At 38.0% G+C, this 21373-nt stretch overlaps 1 protein-coding gene across 1 annotated transcript in view; it reads right to left on the reverse strand.

Annotated features, from left to right (window-relative positions):
- ARHGAP15 (Rho GTPase activating protein 15) overlaps window positions 1-21373 on the reverse strand; it is a gene marked incomplete at both ends in the record, with an annotated part of 624759 nt that overhangs the window by 242434 nt on the left and 360952 nt on the right. Inside the window, one exon of the mRNA XM_080689640.1 lies at window positions 8826-8924. Coding sequence (XP_080545766.1) covers window positions 8826-8924 — 99 coding nt within the window. The remainder of the gene's footprint in view (window positions 1-8825; window positions 8925-21373) is intronic.

Consider the following 21373-nt stretch of genomic DNA (forward strand, 5'->3'; position numbering starts at 1 on the left):
TAAGTTGCAAAGGGCCTCACTAAGTCGTAGCTGAGGCTCTCCATGAACTGACATCCTCCTGTCTTGGCCTCCTAAATGCTGGGATTGCAAGTGTGTGCCACCACACCCAGCTAAAAAAGTGTGTGTTTTTACATAGTAGGTCTATGGTCTTCTGTAACGTCAAGGACACTTCCAGCATGATCATTTCAGATCTATTTTTGGTATTGCACAGTTATTTTTTCCTTCTCAAAGTGCCTTGCCCTTGGTTTTTTATTTGTTTGTTTGTTTTGTTTTCTGTACTGAAAATAGGATGTGGCTTCAGAAGTATAAAATTAGGCTAAAAGAGATAAAACTAGAAAAGAAAAGATTATTTTTAATGCAAGATAAACATTTCTAACTTCATAATCATTATGCTGTGCGATAACTTCCCAAAGAATTTAGAGAAATTTCTAAGATACCAATTTCTTAAGGAGATAAATTACTAAAAAAAATTATTTAAAAGAAAATAGGCCATGTTTATTTATACAGGCCAATGTAACTACTTCATCTGGAATCTGGATTTTTTTAGTATATATGTGGATTAATGATTAATGCTTAAGTTGGACACATTTTACATGAAAGTATGAAGAGTCCTTGAAAAGGGTCATTTCTTATCCTAAAAATTAAAAAAAAATCAATATAAAACCAAAAGAGCAATATTTTAGTTTCTTTTATAGCTCTCTAAATAAATTGAAGAGTTCTTATCTATAGATTTTTAAGCTCTGGGAAAATGCCTATACAAGTATAATATGCATATATTCTTACTCCACCAATAAACAATAACTTTTTATTATTAATTTTTTGGTGGTACTGGGGATGGGCCTTCTACCTCTGTGCTCCACTCCCAGACCTATTTTATATTTTATTTGGAAACAGGGTCTCTTAAGCCAGCTGAAGCTGGCTTTGAACCTGCGTGATACTCCTGTCTCTGCCTCTCAAGCACGGGGATTACAAGTGTGTGCCACCATGCCTGGCTGAAAAAGTTTTCTTTTAAAAAAAAATATACATGTATATTGAAGCCAGGCGTAGTGGCGCACACTTGTAATCCCTGCGGTTGGGAGGTGGAGACAGGAGGATCGCACAGGTTCGAAGCCAGCCTCGCTGGCTTAAGAGACCCTGTTTCCAAATTAAAATATAAAATAGATCTGGGAGTGTAGCCCGGAGGTAGAAGGGCTTCCAAGAACCCCAGTACCACCAAAAAAAGAAAAAAAGAAAAAAGAAAACCTTTTCAAGAATGAAAAGTTATATTGAAAAACTACAAGTTCTTTTCTTAATGGTTCTGGGGATTGAATCCATGTACACTGTACCACTAAGCTGTATTCCCAGACTTTTTATTTTTTTATTTGAAACAGGGGCTCTCTAAATTCTCAGGTTGGCTTCAAATTTGTGATCCTCCAGCCTCAGTCTCCCAAGTCACTGAGATTACTGGCGCATACAACTTTGCTTGGTACAAAGTCATTTTTAAATCCTAGGGCAATAAATACATGAAAATCTCTGACTGCCTTATTATTAGTATTCCTTTTTGCTCCCACTTTTTGAAACCCTGAAAGGTTTCCAAATGCATGCTTTTTTATTTTTTTAATTATATAAACATTTGTTTCCAGGCTAAAACATCCTGCCAACTTTGAGCCAAGATTATTTTTATGGTTGAACTATTAACTTCTGAATAGAGGGCCTTATAATGGGAAAACTTAGAACTCCCATCATGTAAATAACACCACCATGGGATATTTTAGAGTATTGCATCTCAGTAGGTTGATGTACTGCTGTAGTCCTCCACCCACAGTAAGAAGCTAATGCCTAGGGTCTTCGTTTTGCCTTTCCTTCCTTCCAACTTGAAAAGTATGTTAAGAACCCAAACTTTAGGATGGGGTGGGAATGAGGGTAGAGGTTAGAAATTAGACTCGGGCTTTATCTGGGAAGAGACCTTATTTATCGTTATGCATCCTGGATTCTAGAGTGTGGGAATATCCGCTGACTGATGTGACCAGAGCCACGTCTGCTGTGTTTGTTAGAGCCCTTTTGGTTACTGAACTGCACATTTACTCCTATGTTCACTTCTGTGATGTTTAAGCTCTCTTTGATAATAAGATTGCCATGTGTTGCTAGATGTAGATAAACTCAATTAACTGTCATTAATAAGTACCGGGAATTAATTACTAGTCTCTACACAGAATCTATGCACATTCACACTGTACGCAAGATTTAAATTTCAAGCAGTCTTTTTTTTTTTTTTTTTTTTTTTTAGTTTTTGAGCAAAAGTAAATTTCTCTGGAATAGAGAAACAGGATCAGGTAACTAGGGCAGAGATGGCAACTGGTCCAGCAGTCAATCTTCTCTTCATTACAGACCTCACAAGGATGCCCTTTGAGCCACATTTGTTTTCTTAATTGCAAAACTCAGCTTCTCCCCCTCTCTCCACCTTGTCATCTCTGATTTCTTTGGGTTGTCTTTTCCTGGTTTCTTTTATACTTTTGTTGGCTGTTTCCTGTTTACTCTTTTTTGATTTTTGTCTTCCCCACTAGCCTTGAATGTGGCTTTCTTACAGACACAGAGGCCCCAGCATGACTACCCTGAAGAGCCAATTCCAACTTGGACCCAGCACAACAGGACTGCTGTCAGGAAGGTGGCTGTCTTTGTGGCTGCGTTAAAACAAAGCAAAGCAAAGCAAAACACAAAACACCCAAGCACAAAACTGGTCTTCATTTTAGCTCAGAGAGAAAATCTTAAGTTAATTTGCAGCGAACTCTCATGAAGCCTCCTCGAGGATCATCTCCATTGTAAATTTGTGTGTATGCCTCACTTTGCGCATTAAAAGCAAGCATTAAAAGAAAGAAAGGAAAATAAAAACCCACAGGTCACTGCCCTCAGAAACATTTTTGTCCAGTTCACAAATATTCTCTGGGGAAAAAGAAAAAGCGCTTATCTTGTACTCTTGACTTTTATTTTTTAAGCATGTAATTTTTATCAGTTTGTTTTGTTTTTGTTACTTTTTTTTTCATTCGCTGCTTATAAAACTAGCAAGCAGAAGTCTCTCCGGAGCAAGACAGAATCATAAAAGTTTTCAAGAATCTCATCAGAAACTAAACAGTACAAATTGCACATTCTTCATGGAAGTATCAGCCATTAGTGCGTGCCTGGATCCAGCTATAATAGATTATCCCAAAGTGGGAAGGAAAGAACAGTATAAAATTAGCAGAACTGGGAGCAGAGCTTGTCTAGTGAACGCAATATGATCTGCACTTTAGGGGCCTGAATTCTGAGGCAATGAGAAATGGTGATGTAAAATTTTATTTTTGCGTAAAAGTAAAAAGTAGGGTCTGAAGAGGCAGGCTGACTCACCAAACCCAGTACTAGGAAAGTTAGATTAACAACTACAAGCTTCATATGTCTCAAAATAATAGCTATTCTATATCTATGCGTCTTATATAATAAGTATATACAACGGAGGCCTTGCTTAATATGAAAATGCAACAGGTATATATCAAATATTCATGTATTTATGTATATTCCATCTTAGGATGTTGCACAGGTTCGATATTCCTGACTAGGGTGTCTAACCATTCTTCCTTATGACATTAACAAATTAATATTCATCCAGGAAAATAGATTTTATTTGTAATGTCATGGGCTCGTTAATGTGACATGCTCCTAAATTTTGTATAACAGCAGAGGAATTACCAAAAAAGAAACAGTTAAGGTATAATAATAATTTTAGTCATTCTTTTTCCAAGTTGCTATAATCTACCCAAAGATAACTAATTGTTCAAAGTAAACATTCCACTCAGACCACAAAAGGAATCCATTACACAAACATATAATTCACAGTCATTTTTAGTGGGTTGTAAACAGTTTGGAATGAGTATAAAATGGGACAAAAATCAAAGTGAGCATTTTGAAATGAAAAAGTGTTTGCTACAAAAGGTCAGTCCCTTCGCTTGGCAAACTATGTAGAAAAGCCTGGGAAAATGCTGATCACACAAGCAATAAGGGGATTTTAAAGCCAACAGCCTCCTTGTTTCTTTAAACAGACATCGGAACCTATAACTGGATCCTGTCAAACAAACGACAGCAAAAAAATATAACAGCTGCTATGAAGTCAAGTTGAGAGATAAAGCTTTGGAGGCTAAGGACCTTCTCAGAAGTAGACTAAAGGTCTTCCTTAAATCCTCAAGTGCAGTTATGGATCCCAGGGTGGTTTTAGGCACCGACTCAAGTATGTGACTTTGTGTATCATTCCTGTCATAGCATTTTTGTGTTTCAGAAAAAAGACAGAAAGGACAAAATTTTTGTTGTTGAGTATCTGTTGAGGCATTCTTCATACCTGGAATCACCAAATATGGAAAACGTATCGTTGTTAAATATTTAGGTAAAAAGCACATAATATAAAATTTTCCACCTCAACAGTTTCATAATTTTAAGTATATTTATATTATTGGGTAACAGTTCTTTAGCTATCATCTTAATTCTTTAGTTCTTGGGCATATTAACCAGAACTGGGAATCTTGAAGGAAGAATGAATTGTTAGACTGTATTCCAAATAATGTCAACCCAAATGATATTAGATTAAAAAATCAGTTCTATCCCTCACAAACAAATGTACTAGGCCTACAAAAATAAGAGTAGGGCCAAAATATGGTTTTCCAATCAGTTAACTGCATTGCTGCATTGAAAGTGTCTCTAGCAAGATACGTGTTCATTATTGTTGGGCAAAAAGGACAAGTTTTTCATTTAAGATGTATCTTTTTAAGTATCTCACATTACATTTCTCATTATACTGCACTGTCCCAACATTTTAATTAAAAAAACTGGTAAAATAAGGCAAAAATTAAACTTCTCTTGGTTGTATGAGGAAGTGAAAAACAAGACAGCTATGTGTTTGTTGCTCAGGGTCTATTATATCAGTGCTAAGCACATAAATTCCCCTACTTTTTACGTTCACAACAGCAATTCTGTCTAGTAGTGTCCTTCTTTCTGATAGGACTTACCATGGTCTATGATAAAATATATACATAATCACTTTTATGTATACTGGCTTGAGGTCTACTTCTACCATGTTATTAGGTGGTGGCTTGAAAAATGACATACAGTAGGTGCTCAATAGTTGCTTGTTATCTGCATACAACATATGCTTAGTGCTGGTATGTTGTGTCTGGTGCCATGTGTCTTTTCAAATACTGAGTCTCTACAAAAGGAGTCAGTTACATGCTTTACTTCAAGAGAATTATAACTTCAGGTCGTGCTGCTTGTTTCACCAGTTTATACTATGCTGAAGCTGTTGTCTCTAAAGAATACAAGTGACCCAATTTTAAAGTAGCAATTTCTCTCTATACCTGACATCATTATAAACGTCATAAAATATTCTATAAAGTAGTGGAAAATGAACTTCTCACTGCTAAAATCTATATACTGATAGCTCTCAATACCTTCCTCTGCCAGGGTGTTCCCCAAACCCCCAAAAATTATTTCAGAAGATTTCATTTCACTAATCATATAAATTAGAATTAACTGAATGCTAATTTAATATTTTCACAGAAATGGCTTTGGGAAAAGACTTGAGTTTTTTTGCCAATGTGCACTGTGAAGGCTGGGAGGGAGGATGAGGATGAGCCACGGAGAGAGTCAAGTACAGTAACTTGCCACTGTATATGTTAGCAAGGCAAGGTCAGAAACCACTAAAATGGCTTCAACTTAGTCATAATGATTGGCAACAAAAAGAAAATTCTGGTGGATTAGAGGAAAAGAGAGAAACAAATTAAGGTAAGAAAACATACTAAAATTGTTTTCAAGTTGGCTTACATTGGGTTTCCTAGGCATGTCCAAGAGATGTAAATCTTAAAAAGTAACTAAAATCACCATATTGGAGGTGAATAAAATGTGCACCTTGAACTCTGGAGCTGAACTTCTTTGAGGAAAGTATGGCCACATGAACAGTTTGATTCACCAAATCCTAGCAGTAAGACAATAACTAACTGAATGAACAAATGATTGAATGAAAGAATGAGCCGGGTGTGGTGGCGCACGCTTGTAATCCCAGCATTCGGCAGGCTGAGACTGGAGGATGGTGGTTTGAGGACAGCCTCAGGTACTTAGGCCCTCTGCAACTCAGTGAGACCTGGTTTCAAAATAAAGAATAAAAAATAGGGCAGGGGGTGTAATTTGGAGGTCAAATGCCCCTCGGTTCTAGCCCTAGACCCCCCCCCACACACACACACACAAAAAAAAGAATGAATGGTCAGATCTATCTTCTTCATGATATTTCAATTTAAATCAAGCATGTAAGATACATTTAGAAAATACATAGAGAAAATAATATTAAGAAAAACAAAGAGGAAGACAGAAAAATTTTTTTTGTTTAACAGCCAATGGACTGCTGTAGTGAGTAGGGGGGCAGTTTCCCTAAGACTGTGAGAGTAAACACACATTTTCATTAACTGTGCCTTTCCCATAACGGCCCGTTCACATTTCCCATGACTCCGCAGTTGGGTATGTTGGCCAGAAGAGGGTCTGGCCATTAAAAGGAAGGCTTTAGATATGCTGAGTCCCAGTCGTGCCGAGAAACTTGGCACCTTACATGCTACCTCCTAATATCAACCCCAGCATAAAATGTCATCAGAAGCTTGTATAAACATTGGACTTAGATTCACATAAATTATTTCTGTCCTGAGGTGCTGTATGCCAGAATTTAGTAAAAAAAAAAAAAAAAAAAAAAAAAAACACTTTGAGTAAATAGAATTGGCGTCCAAATGTAAGAATATTAATCCAACAAAATGATCATAGAAAATGTAATCAAAAGTACACAATTTGTAAATCTTGCACTGACGTGAGACATTTGTCTTGTGCATCTGAGTTTTTATTGAACATTTCTATAGAGTTTCTTAAAGCTGACACTGCCAAAGCACTTCGAATTATCAGTTGCTTTGCAGAATTGTAAAGTCTTGGAGTTTCATTAAGATGCCCAGAAATTATTTTCATAATCATATGTGTGATTAGCGCCTGTTTAGTGCTGGATCTACAAATTCATTTTAAGAGTAAACATTGGGACAATGAAATGTAATGCGGGATACCATTTCCCCTGTCAGCAGAAACATTGTCTTATTTTATTAAAAATCACTAACAAAGTGCCATAAACAAAAGATACAGTTTCTATTTATAGACATTTCTGCTTTACAATATTATATAGTACCCACACACCAAGAAGCAGCATCTAGTAGTGTTTTCATTTTGCCTACGCTAAATTTATCAATCATGAGGTATAGAGCTTTTTTTCATACATGCATACATCTTATTACATGTAGCTTCCCCCAATGTCCTATTTGGATTTTTGGTCTAATATTACAGTGCTCACACTGTCAGTGCTGAGTATTTATAAGTGTATGAAGATTTCCTGGGAATGATGATAATTTAGCTATTGGAAATAATAACATTATAATATTCTCAGTGATCCATTTTGGCTTTAAGTACGTATAAAATAATATTTATTCCTAAAATATGCACTTATAAAATTAAATGAAATTGCAACATGCAATAAAAGCACATTTCTTTCTATATTCCAAATGACTTCATTTCTCACTGACATCTCTCGTTATGTTTATTCTTCTCTCTCTCTCTCTCTCTCTCTCTCTCTCTCTCTCTCTCTCTCTCTCACCTCTCCTCTCTGATGTGTTGATATGCTTTTCTCAAAGCCACTGTCTTTATCCACATTCTCTACCCAGTCTTCCCCCTCGTGTTATTCTCTCATTCCCTATTGATATGGGAATAATAGGATCCCAAGGCTGTCCTTACAGTATAATTAAAGTATGAATTTCCAGGAGTTAGAAATTGCAGACCATTTTTATTATGCTTCTATAATAAAGCCAGGTAACATTGAGAGAATTAAAATGGCTTTTTCCTAGCAGATTACTTGGTAAAGATTTTTTCCCTTTGGTTCTATTGTTTTAAGAGACCAGGAATCGGAAATGAGAATAGGTTCACCAATTCCTTTTTTTCTGAAAACACCTCTATCTTTTACATGATATATAATCCCCTAGATCCTAGGAATATGTTATAAACTTGTAACAGATGGTGATGAAGCTTCACATTTTTATACAATACATTTTTTTAAGATTCTGCATCTAATCTGTGCATCTTCCAGGAAAAGTGACCTTGAATGAATGAAGTCATCCTTTGAAGGAAAAACACCCCACAGATCGACTAGCCTAGAAATGATGAGTCAATTGGGTTTTGTTTTGTTCTCTTTGGTAAGATGAAATAATTTAAGATGAAAAACTGAATGTCGAAAAAGAGGAATCAAAGGTCATGTTCACAGTGGAGGTGCGTCTGTTAATTGTTCCAAGGAAATCAGTTAGCCGTATTCTGCACTCAATAGAAACACGAGAAAGATGGGTATCACTGTGCGCAAGTAGAAATGCTATTTGCTTCACTTGGGTAATGTTGGGGGCTTACCAAAAATTGTTCTGGCACCACATCTACCAGCACGGATGTTAGGAGGGTTCTAACACTGTGAGTGCTGATATTTTATGAATGTTTTATCACTGGCTTGGAAACAAGAAGTTTGCAATTGAATCAACAGTATGTCAGACAGACAAAATATTAAGAAAAAAAAAGAACATTAGTGAGAATTACTAATGTCCCTATTGTAAAAACAAACTGAAGTTAATAAGAAACCTGATCCTCTTAACCGATTAACAAAAGTCAAGTTTTAATTGCATGGCTTCGCAGACAAATCAAGTGGCACTGCTGACTTGAGCGTTGGTTGATCGGAGGGTGCAGCGATGAGGGGAGCTGCTGCATATTCAGTTACCCACCTCTTTTTTCAACAGCTTCAATGCATTGCTTTACAAACCACGGAACTGTGGAATTTTCACGTTCACACACTGTGTGCAGATGAGAGCCAAAAATTTGATCTGCAAAGGAAACAAAGATGAGCTTCATTAAAATCCAAGCCTGCGTTGTTCTTTAATTTGATTCTGTTTCCATATCTAGTGCATGCTGAAATCTTCATCTTGCATAGGAATTGATTTTTTGCTTTAATTTCAAAGTGTCTATGGCAGACATACAGAGACCATAACTCCCTTCTTTATGGAACAGGACCTTGGCCCCAGAGTAAGAAAGCTAACACTCTGCCATCGAACAGGCAGGGATGACGGAGTAAGTTATAGTCTCTCTGGGCCTTAACTTTGTTGCTTAGAAAATAATGGCAAGAAATTAAGGTAACTTCTGCAAAATAATTAATCTTAGTCTTTAACATCCTGCATGTTTTAGAAGCTTATCAGTTGTCCTGAAGATTATGATTTTATCAATAGATATTCTTCAATGGTATTTGAAGAGGCAAGCTGCAGGAGAGGGATTTTGAAGTGAATTCCTTCACACTGCTTCTGTTTTGAATGTCCTTCCTGTTGTCTAAGCTAACTATCACCTTTCCATTTGGGTTCAGCCCACAGACTCCTTCCTTCCTACCCCACCTTGTCATCCTCTGTGACAGAGGTTCTTTGAAACAGGATCTTCATATGTGATTCAAGAGAAATGGACTTATGATCAAATGGTTTAGCAACACCAGATAAAAAAAAGAGTTCAACCATTTTCATTAAATTTTTTTTTTAGGTACTGGGCATGGAATTCAGGGGCATTCTACCTCCAAGCTACACCCCCAGCCCTATTTTTTATTCTTTATTTTGAAACAGGGTCTCCCTGAGTTGAAAAGGACCTCACTAAGTAGCTGAAGCTGGGCACGAACCTAGATCCTCCTGTCTCAGCCTCTCAAATGCTGGATTACAAGTATGTACCACCACGCCAGGCAGTTTTTAAGGATCAGTCATGTGCCAGTGCATACCATGATTTTCCATATGGGGTGGATGAAGGATAATTGCTCAAACTTATTTGAGTAAATCCTTTTATTTCAGAGAGCATCTCTCTGGTCTGTTTTCTGAGAACACATACTGCAAGAGCCTAGGCTAGCCCTCTCACTTGAAATATAATCTATGCTACTTCACATTGTGTATTAACATTTGTAGTATATGGACCAGACTCTATTACAGCATGTTCTGAAGGCCTGGGTCATCTGTGTCTTCTTATGATCACCAGGACTTGAAACTGATTCTGGTACACAGAATGAACTCGAGACTCTAAAAATTGCAGCAAAAGCTGGGCATGGTGATGCATGTCTGTAATTCCAGAACTTGGGAGATGGAGACAGAAGGATCAATGGTTCAAGGCCAGTATGCAGCAATTTATTGAGACCTTGTATTAAAAGAAAAAGTAAAACTAATTTAAAAAGGGCAGGAGAAATAGCACATAGAACTCCAATGGGTTCAATCCTTAGTATTAAAAAATTTCAATGAAATATCCATAACATAAAATTTACCATTTTTAAGGTTTCAATCCAGTGGCATTAAGTCACAGATGGCCATGTTAGTGTACCCTTCTAATCCCAGTACGTGGGTAACTAAGACAGGAGAATAGGTTTGAGACCAGCCTCAGCAACTTAGTGAGATTCTCAGCCACCTAGTGAGACTTTGTTTTAATACAAAAAAATAAAAAGGGCTGAAGATGCAGTTCAGAGGTAGAATACCCTTGGGTTCAATCTTCAGTGCCACAAAAGCAAAAGAAACAAACAAACCAATGTTCACAGTATACAGTGAGTTCAAGGGGTTCATATTTTGATAAGAATGAAAGCAAAGTCTATCATGTGATCTAAAACATGTGCATGGTCTGGCCTCCACGAATGGACTGATTTTCTTCTCACCAAGACTGCCTGTACTCCACTGTCCAAGCTGATGTTTTTCATCCCTGCCAATCACGTTTGCCTCGGGGAATTTGAACTCATCAATTCCTCTTTGTGGAACTCCATTGCCTCAGGTCCTCGATCTTTGATCAAATGGCACCTTCTTACAGGAGGCTTTCCTCCCCACCTTTGAAAAATGACACCAGCCAACACCACTCAACACTGCTTTCCCAGCCTTACTTTTCCTATAGTGCCTACCTCCACCTGACATATCAGGCTGGTGTGTTTCCTCCTCAGCTGTTTCCCTTAGGATGCAAACTCATGCAGAGTAGGGATGATAGATACCTACATCCCTTATTATTGCATTTGCAGCACCTAGGCAATATTTGGCATATACTGAAAGTTCAATAAGCATTTGTTGAATGACTGCTTCCAAAATATTGTTTAAATCATCAGTAAAGAAAATTGATACACTTACGCATGTGTGTGTGTGTATGTGTGTGTGTATGTAGAAAGGGAGAGAAATGTCATGAAATATAATAGAGTATGCTAAATGATAATATTATTAAAAAGGAAACACACAAACCTCAAAGAGAGAAGTGGAAATTATCACAGATATTTGTTTCAAATACTTGATCAAGTAACAAAAATTTGTTCAAAATAGTGAGCAACCCTTTAAGAAAAAGTGACAGAGTATTATCTAAGATAAAATAGCTCAGAACTTCAGACAAAATGGTTTAAATTGGCTAGAAACTATAGTCAAAAAGAATTTCTATAAAGTATAAAACTTATTAAAGGATCCCATAATTCAAATCAATTTCACAAATATTTATTGAGTGCTTTCTATCTGCACAGCAATGAGATTGGCATGTTAAGTTGTAGAAACGTGTCAAAATGTTTCTAATAATGTAAGGGCTAATAGAGGAAATCAAAGAAAATACAAAACAGAATATAGCAGGTGTCATAAGATGTACTGAATGCTAAGAGAGATAACCTTTACTGTAAGTGCAAGTTCTTTTCATGCCATTTAGTGCAGATGTAGTGCGCACATGCATGTGCGTGTGTGCAGGTGTGTGTTTGTACAGGAGGGTGGGAGGGAGGGAGGAAGGGAGGGAGGGAGAGATGGGGGGGAGTTTCTGAGATGGAGGTCATTCAAGAGAACAGATTCTTTAGTGAAGTGGATACTAGATGTTGGAAAGAGTGTTGTTTTGTTTTACTTTGTTCTATAGATGAATATAAAAAGATAAAGATAAGGGTATTTCTGCATTTAGTCATTCAATTATTTGCAAAAGAATAGTCAGTGCCTATTTTGTAATATAATATCAAATTATCAGGTGCTCATATATAACAACCAAGGCTCATTTCCCATTCTTTAAAAGTTTCTGTGGAGTGAGGCAGGTAAGAACAGTTCATCATAAATAAAATGATGTGCCCAGGATGCACAGATGTAATGTAGGAGCCTGTGGGGAGCTGTGGGCTGGCCTGAAAGCCCATGGAAGACTTCTCAGAGTAGAGCTGAAGGCTCATGGGTAAGTCTGACAAGTTGACAGGTAAGAGAGGCCTACCAAGAACCTTTTGGAAGATGGAGAAGATAAACATGTCAGTGATGGAAGAATGATAGAAAAATGGGGTGGTGCACTGTTCCTTATTCAGAAAAATCTTAATTTTCAGACCAAATGAAATTTTAAAAAAATGTGGAATTGTAAGAATATAAAGTTATTCTTTCATTTTTTATTCAATCCTAAAGAAGAGCCCCAAAGGAAATCATCTATATCTTAAAATTTAAAGTTTATGGCTTGAGAAGTCTTATGATACTTCTTGTTCTGTATTTGCTCCAGATCAATTTAATTCTACCCAATGCAGTTCAGTGAATATTTAGCGAGCACCTACCATATGCCAGGAACTGTAAAGAAAGCAAAGATTAACTAATGCGTTTAGTAACTATGTATTGTGTGCCAACTATAAATTAGACATTGCATTATAGCTTGAAAATGCATATTTAATTCTCACACCAGTCTTTAAGTCTTTGTTGGTAGATACCATAACCATCTTTATTTTATAAAAGGGAAAGCTGAGGAACAGAGATGTTGAGTCTTTTTAGCAGGGTCACAGTGCATTAGGCTCTGGGGTTGGGGGAAAGAAGACAAGACTCCAAACTAAGACAATAAACTTGAAATGAAGAGAAAAGCTGACTGTGTGGGTTTTTGTAAGCAGATTCAGGGAGTGAGATGAGCCATCAGGCAAAGGTTACCCACAAGTTCCTTATGTGGTTGAGGAAGCCTGACATGCAGTAACCAGAGTTTTTGGAGAAAAGAGATTAAAATTTAGAAATGAAGATAAGCAATTCAGATACAGGAGAATGACAATGGGTGATACATGAAAAATGCTTCTTGGATTTGGGCAACTACTCAAATATGGGTGATTATGAAGAAAATGGTTTTAGGAGAATGAATCTGAAAAGTAAGGAGTTGTGGTCAAATTTGAAAAGAATGTGAGAGTTAGAGACAGCAAATAGACTCTTCTTTTAAAAGCTTTCGTGTTAGTTGGGCATGGTGGCACACACCTGGAATCCCAGTACTGGAATCCCAGGCTGAAATAGGAGGATCGCAGATTTGAGGACAGTCTCAGCAACTTAAAGAGACTGTCAGCAACATAGTGAGACCCTGTTTTCAAACAAAACTAAAAAGAATTGAGGTTGTAGCTCAGAGAGAAAATGCTCCTGGGTTGAATCTTCAGTACAAAAAAAAAAAAAAAGTGTTACCATTAAAAAGGATAGAGTATTGAGACTAATTAGTAGTTAATGAACACAGAGCTAGGCATGGTGGCATACACTTGTAATTCCAATACTTGTGAGGTGGAGACAGGAGGATCGCAGGTTTGAGACTACTTAATGAGGCCCTCTGCAACTTAGTGAGACCCTGTTTCAACATAAAGAATAAAAAATAAAGCCAGTGGTGTAGCTCGAAGGTAGAATGCCCCAGGGTTCAATCCCCAGTACTGCAAATGATGATAATGATAATAATGATAATAATAATAATAATAATAATAATAATAACAATAAAAAGAATAACAACAATAACATAAAAATATATAAACACAGGACTTGGGAAGAAATTTTACCTGTGGTAGATAGGAGATAAATTCAACTACCAGGCACTTTTGAGTGTTCTGTAGGTGCACTGCTAGTGGATGGTTTTGGTGGTTTCAATGTGGGAGGTGGGGGAGGTGTATTACTGCCACTTACTGGGCAGTGCATGCAAGTGCAGCAGTTTCTTAAAGAAAAACTACCCCTTGCAGGTCACCAACAGTTCCCTGGTGAGAAAAGAGGCTAAAGAGATTTAGTTCTTTTAGATGGGGGGGGCGGGGGATGTTCCCTTCCAACAGTTTCCAGCAAAACCAAAAATTTACATCACTTATATCTTCCCCTGAAACTTGCTGTGCTCACCAAAGAAGGCGTGGCTTTGGAATATAAGAATTTAGCTCCTCAAGAGAACCCAACTTAATCAAAGGCAGTCATGTGGCTCAAGCTGGTTCAATGCCATGGTCCCTCCAAGAAAGTCAGAAATCAGGCAATGAGAGACTTGTCTTATCTCCAGGGATTTGAGTCCTAAGGCTGCCTAGGTCTAGGCAGCAGAGATAGTCTAGGTGTTTGGGAAGATGTGCAGTGAGTGTGTAGCCCCAGGGATTAATCTGCAGAGAGTGGCAAATGGAGCCTGTGTGCCTCAACTCCTGAGCGCCCTCTCAGGGCCTGGCTCCAGGTGCTCTGAATCCTTACCGAGGCCTTGAGGCAGCAGGAGGTGCCCTCATGTCCACTCCATCTGAACTGTCTTGAGTGAATATGTTTCTTGAAACCAAATAAGCATGACTAGAACATGGACATAGCATTGGGTCGAGGGGTTTCAGGAGAGAGACTACAAGTAAAATATCAAAGAGCTGTAATCCACAAAATAGTTCAGTGGTATATCCCCTGTGTAAGCAAGGTAGACATGGGCTGGTTTCCTGGTCTTGAACCTATTCTCTTTCCTCTAGTAAAAGACACAAATAAACAAACAAACCAAAACAAAAGCTTGATTTTTTTGGGGGGATGATGCTTTTCTCATTCTCCTGCCATTTATTTGGGTAGTGGAGATCCCACACTCCAGCTCCATGGATAAGCATGCATTTCATCTCCTTGGCTATAGTCATCAGTTCTGGCATGAACACAGGTTCAAGTGGGTCCTGTCAAATAAATCCAGAGACCTTTATTTTTTTCTAGTACTATTGAGAAAGAGGAGCCCTCTTTTTATAGGCAATATAAAATTATGAGGATATGAATCTGGATTTCTAGAAACCTTTGGAAAGACATACAGGAGGATGAAGCATACAGAGTGGGACAGAACTGAGTGAAGAGAGGCTGACAACATCTAGTGTTCCTAAGTCCAGACATGCCACAAACACTCATTCCCCTTGAACTTTTCAATTAAATAGTCAAATACCTCCCACTATTAAGTTTGCAGTTTGTTCAAGTTTCTATTGGTTGAAATGCAAAGAATGGTTTTTTTTTTTGTTTTTTGTTTTGTTTTGGTTTTTTTTTTTTTTTTTTTGGTGGTACTGGGGTTCCTGGAAGCCCTTCTACCTCTGGGCTACACTCCCAGATCTATTTTCTGTATTTTTGAAACAGGGTCTCTTAAACCAGCGCGGCTGGCCTCGATCCTCCTGCCTCTGCCTCCCAAGCGCAGGAATTACAAGCGTGCGCCACCACGCCCGGCGAAATGCAAAGAATCTTGACTTCAACATTAGCCTTCCAAACAAAACGATGAATTACATAACTTAGAAGAAGCTATGATGCACACAAATTGGCTTTGCAAAGTAAAAAATGCTATGCAAAGGAAGCGATAGGGATTTAGCTAAAATGTCACTGTCAAACTTAAGTGTGATTGTAGGATTGCCACCCATCTGTAAATCTGATAGAGTCTAGAGTCTGATATGCCAAAAGAGGACCATTCCATTATAGGAATGTGTTTGAACCACAGAAGCTTATACCTTAAAATAGTGTAGAAGAGGGACAGAGGAAGAGAAGAGGTGTTTAGCTCTTGGCAAACATTAATGTACTAGTTTGGCCCCTAAACCTCCATGTCTGCTGTCCTGGCACAACCTTAAGTATTATTTCTACTATCCTCTTCCTTACAGTATTTTTTTTTTTAAAGGAGCAGTCCCAGAACCCTGAGCTCCTAACTTTCCCCAGACACTTTCACCTGTGGGCTCATTGGGCATTTCATCTTCCTCTTTTAACATTTTTTTTTTTTTTAATCTAGAAAACAACTTGCTGCTGGATGTGGTAGCACAGGCCTGTAATCCCAGTACTCGGGAGGCTGAGACTGGAGGATCACAGGACCTAGACCAGCCTCAGCAATCTAGTGACACCCTTTTAATTAATTAATTAATTAATTAAGGCTGCCAGTGTAGCCCGAAGGTAGAATGCCCCTGGGTTCAATTACGAACATCAAAAAAAATTAACATCACATACAAGCAAACAAACAAAAAAAAAAAGGGAAAAAGAAAAGACAAAAGGGAAAAGAAAGCAAAGAAAAGAGTGAAAGAAAAATACCTCTTATTAGAAATGTTAATATTTTTGGAATTCTCTGCAAATACCTATGACCGTGGCAAGTCTGCTCATTCTTTATCTTAACCATCTCAGCACTCACACCAGGCATGACAGGCAACATATGAGTTGGAAAAATACATTTTTTGCAATTTTTCTTTGAAAGCATCTTTGGATGAGAAAAATAAATAGACCTTCCACATGACTGCACTTATAAATCGTGTTGTTTACATAATGAATTAGAGTTTAACTAGAGAATGGTGGTTTTTAATCTTTAAGCTCTCAAACTTGTGACCGATTTAGTTAGTTCATCAGCATAACCAGGTTAAGTCTCCCAGATTACAAATTAGCTTCATTCTTCCTTATCGCTGCTATATATTTTTTGACAAATTATGGATAGAACACCCAGTAATGGGATCTTTGTCAGTTAGATTCCAAATGAATCAAAACTATGAGGAGAACTACTCAATAGAGGCAGTTAAATGTTCAAATAATGTGACGGCGTTGTCATCATTTACCCAGGAGACAGTCTCCACATGCTTTTCAAAATGAAGCTATTCTGCTTTCAGGAGAGAGGGCTGTTGCAGCTCCTCTAGTAAAATTTAAAAGGAAGAGCAAAGTACCTGGGGCTGCTTGTACAGGAGGAATGCAGAAAATAGCAAGACGGACTGCTCAGCTACAGGAACAAATCAGACTGTGACCTTGGTAATAAGGTGTCCTGGCTAAGGTTTTTGGCTACAAGGAACAGAAAGAAGAGGAAGAGGAAGAGGAAGGGGAAAGGGAAGGGGAAGGGGAAGAAGGAAGAAGAAGAAGAAGAAGAAGAAGAAGAAGAAGAAGAAGGAGGAGGAGGAGGAGGAGGAGGAGGAGGAGGAGGAGGAGGAAGAGGAGGAGGAGGAAGAGGAGGAGGAGGGGGAGGAGGAGGGGGAAGAGGAGGAGGAGGAGGAGAAGGACCACTGTGGCTGTATTGAGCAGAGGAAAGTTTGTTTTAATAACACTGAGGGAGTAGGTGGGAAGAAATTCCATGAATTTATTAGAGATGGGGGGGGCAGTCTTGGAGATGTTGAGATATCAAGATGTTCAATACATCTATGAAACAGGAAGCAGGAGAAACATCGAATGCCTCATACGTCTGGTAGCTGGGTCAGGGTGCTAACTTCCTTAACCACCAGCACCAGCAGAGTGACTTCAAATCATTGAGAATATGGTCAAAAATTGAAGTTTCAGTAAAGGGTGCCACTGGTTGAGATTATGTCATACAAACGTGTAGAAAGATGAGCAATTATAGCCTTCTCTGCTTTAAGTAGGTAGCATTCACTTGGAATTTCCCTCCCACCTAAATGCCAAACGTATGGGCAGACCATTTTCCAGGGAGTTGTGATAAGGAAAAGTCAGTAAATACTGAAAGAGAGAAAAAAAATGTGTGTGTGTGTGTGTGTGTGTGTGTGTGTGTGTGTATACATATATATGAGTGATTCAGCAGTTTAAATGGATTCATCCTTAAATTTTAAATTATAAATGACATTTATTTTTCCTTTTGGGAATAGATCTCCAGATAAAGACTTTAGAATTGCACATCAAACAGTGGTATCCCTCCTCTCATCTTTCATCTTTTCTCCAGTTTCCTCTCTACCACCTTCTCTTCTTCATTATTAAAATAGTCATGATATGACCTCCTGTCATGTAACTTTCTCTAAACTTTGCTGAGTATGTCTGGAGAGATGTGGACTAAGTAGGAACCATAATTTATTTGACAGATTATGTCTTTGAATAAGAATACAGAAACACATATCTAATGCTAAAACACTACTATGTAGAATGAACTGTAATTGCTTCATAAGATGCTGTATTGTCTGACGACGCTTCAGGAGTTTGATTAAAAATACCATCTACTACTGTTCTTTGGTACATAGATATACAAGTATGGGCTAGTTCTCTGTTGACCTTGCAATAACAATGAAAGTAAACCTCTCTTGCCTGTTTACTTGTAGTTTTTTTTTTCCAAATAAGAGGCAAGTACAGGAAAATGCTTAATTATTTTAACTTTTAAGTAGTTTAGAATGTAAATAAATAGGGGTTACCAAATGTACACACATCTGTGTATATTTTTTTCCAACATGTTTACTCATTTTTTGTGTCTCATCAAGCCTAATTATTCTAAAGTCTCTAGGAGATACTGACAATGTGTACCATGGAAAAACTGGCCTGCAGGAGATTTTCATGAACTATCTGGAGAAGATTTGCAAACAAGGGTGGGATGAATTTCTGCAGCTTTTACAAGATGAATAGTTGGCTGGAGGGCCAGTATCCTTTGACAGGAGTGGCCCAAAGAGTAGTTTCAAGCAGGAGCCAACTGCCACCCACATAGGATAGCAGAGTTCTCCCTAGCCCTTTCTATTTTATTATAATATTTTTTTGTGTTACTGGGGCTTAAGCCCAGGGGTGTTCTGCCTATGAGTTATACCTCCCAGCTCTATTTTTTTAAATAGGGCATTGCTAAGTTTCTGAGGGCCTCTCTAAGCTTCCAAGGCTAGTCTAAAACCTGTGATCTTCATCTCTCAGCCTCTAGAAAATTTTCATTATAGGCATGAGCCACCACACCTGGCCAGCCCTTATTATTTTTCTTCTTCCCTTTCCAGGCCTCCAGCAGTCTTCACCATTCACAGTCTCACCCTCAGCACCCTTCTGTGAGGTACTCTTTGGCTCCTTTTCTACAGCTCCTAAGTCATCATGGAAATAGATCTCAACTCATCTTGTTTCTGATTAGTGAAATGGACATTTTGTTAAGTGTACCACCCATGAGGAAAAGCAAATCTTAAAGGAAGAGTATATTAATTCAAATGAGACAATGAGTATTATTTTCTTTGTCTACTCTAGGTAGCAACTTTGTATTATACTTCTTCCTTTAGCATCTCTCTCTGTCTCATACACACACTCAGACACACACAGATACGCATAGTCATATACAGGATCAGTGGAGCATAGGGAATGCTTTGGCCAGGTTAATATGTCACACTTTTTTGTCTTTATAGATTCAACTTTTCTATCCAAGAATATTTTCAAAGCCCACTGAGGAGAGAGTTGTGAAGGGAACACGCTGTCTTCATACTGCTTATGTGTATAAATGGGGGACACATAGAGCCAACATGTCAATGCATACTATAAAGGCAGGTGACAGTAGGAAGTATGGAGAAATGAAACAAGGCAGAGTGCTAGTGGTGAGTCCAGGGAAGACATCTCTGGGACAATGGCACAAGGCCAGAGACCTAAGGAAGAATAGGACTCAGCCATGTAGTGGCACCACGGAGCAGCAGGTTCGCTGAGCTGCAGGAGTGAGCTGATACCTTAGAAGAAGAGCAAGAAGGCCAGAGTGGCTGGAGTGTGGGGAGCAGAATGTGGCTGTAGATAAAACCCAAAAGACAGCCTGGGAGCCAGAGCAGGTAGGATCTTACAGGTCATAGGAGGGACACCAAGTATCATTTTACATATGGTTTTATTCTAAGAACTTGAAGGTTGTTGAGTAGCAGAGTGACATGATGTGATTTATATCCTTAAATAATCCTCCAAGTTGCTGAGAGGAGACTAAATTTAAGGGGGTCAGGAGGAAAAGCAGAGCGGCAGTCGGGGGCTAGAGAAATATTCCACAGAGAGATGATGGTGCTTAGATAAGGATGGTAATAACGGAAGTGACTAAAAGCGGTTGAATTTAGAATATATTTTTAGGCAGGATTTGCTGATGGAAGTGAAAGAGACAGAGTTAGAGTGGAGGGTGACTCCAGCTGGCACATGGCTGTGGTATTTCCTGAAATAGAGAGCACGTGGGAGGGGGGAATCAAGGGTTGCTCTGGATACATTTGAGATGTCTACCAAGCACCCGGGAGATGTCAAATAGACATTTGAATATGCGAGTCTGAAGTGTGAGGCTGACGTTTTCAGTTTGGAGAGCATCAACTTAGAGATGGAGTCTGAAGCCACGACTGGTGTATTTCAGCCTTGTTGTGTCTGAATTGTGTCTAATAGTCTAAGGAAGAGACTGAAAAGAGGAAAGAGGTCCAAAGGGGATTCTAGGGTTGGGAAGAAGAGCAGGACCCACTAAAAGAGTGCTTCCTGACATGTGTTTCAACATGAGAGCTCAAGAAACTGTAAATAAATTACTTTTCTAAAACCACCGAAAGGTTTCATGTCTGGCTTTATTTCTTTCCTTATTTCTTTCTAGATAATAATATCCCAGGAAGCACAGTTAAATGAGATGGTTTCATGTCTACCAGATACGGAGATATTAAAATAATAAGGTTATAGCTTTGGTATAAAGAGACTAAAGAGATGGGAGGACTAATTGAGAAGAAGGCCATAGGGATAACTTCATCATACTGATAACTTTGAGCTGAAAGAATAAAAATAAATAGAAGTCTACCAACTAGAGGAAACAAGAACATTCAAGATAAAGGGCTCTTTACACAGTAGGACAAGATAAATGCAGTTTGTACCACTTGTACTTAGAATTATGCATTTATAATATTGTATATCTTCTGTTCCCCTAGTGAGTATATAAATGAATGAGTAATAGGTAAAAATGAGTAAGAGAAAACAATTTATAAAAGTGATTTTTATCTATCTATAGACTGTACCATGACCATGTGGGTATGAGGGAAAGATATTTTTAGCTCAGTTTGCTTTAGTGTAAAGTTGTATGATTAGCCCGGCTAAATTTTGTTTGGCAAAGATTGCTTATTTGTATTGTGAGCTGATGTTTCTTATTTTCACTTGCTTGTCTTCACCACAGGGGAATTATGAAAAAGATCAGCAAAGGAACGGGGGATATATATATATATATATATATATATATATATATATATATGAATATGAATGACGTATAGCAAATTACTACTTTTCCCTCTCTTTGTATACCCTTTATATCTTTCATATAGAAAACTGTCCAGGGAATTCACTCAGTCACATTATTTAGTGTAATTAATCTGAAGTTAAAACTTTCATCGACTATGTTGTCACTTAACTAAGGAGGAGCTTTATTGAGGGGTTAAAACTATTGTGAG

This window comes from Muscardinus avellanarius (assembly GCF_963383645.1).
Source record: "Muscardinus avellanarius genome assembly, chromosome: 2".
Classification (NCBI taxonomy): Eukaryota; Metazoa; Chordata; class Mammalia; order Rodentia; family Gliridae; genus Muscardinus; species Muscardinus avellanarius.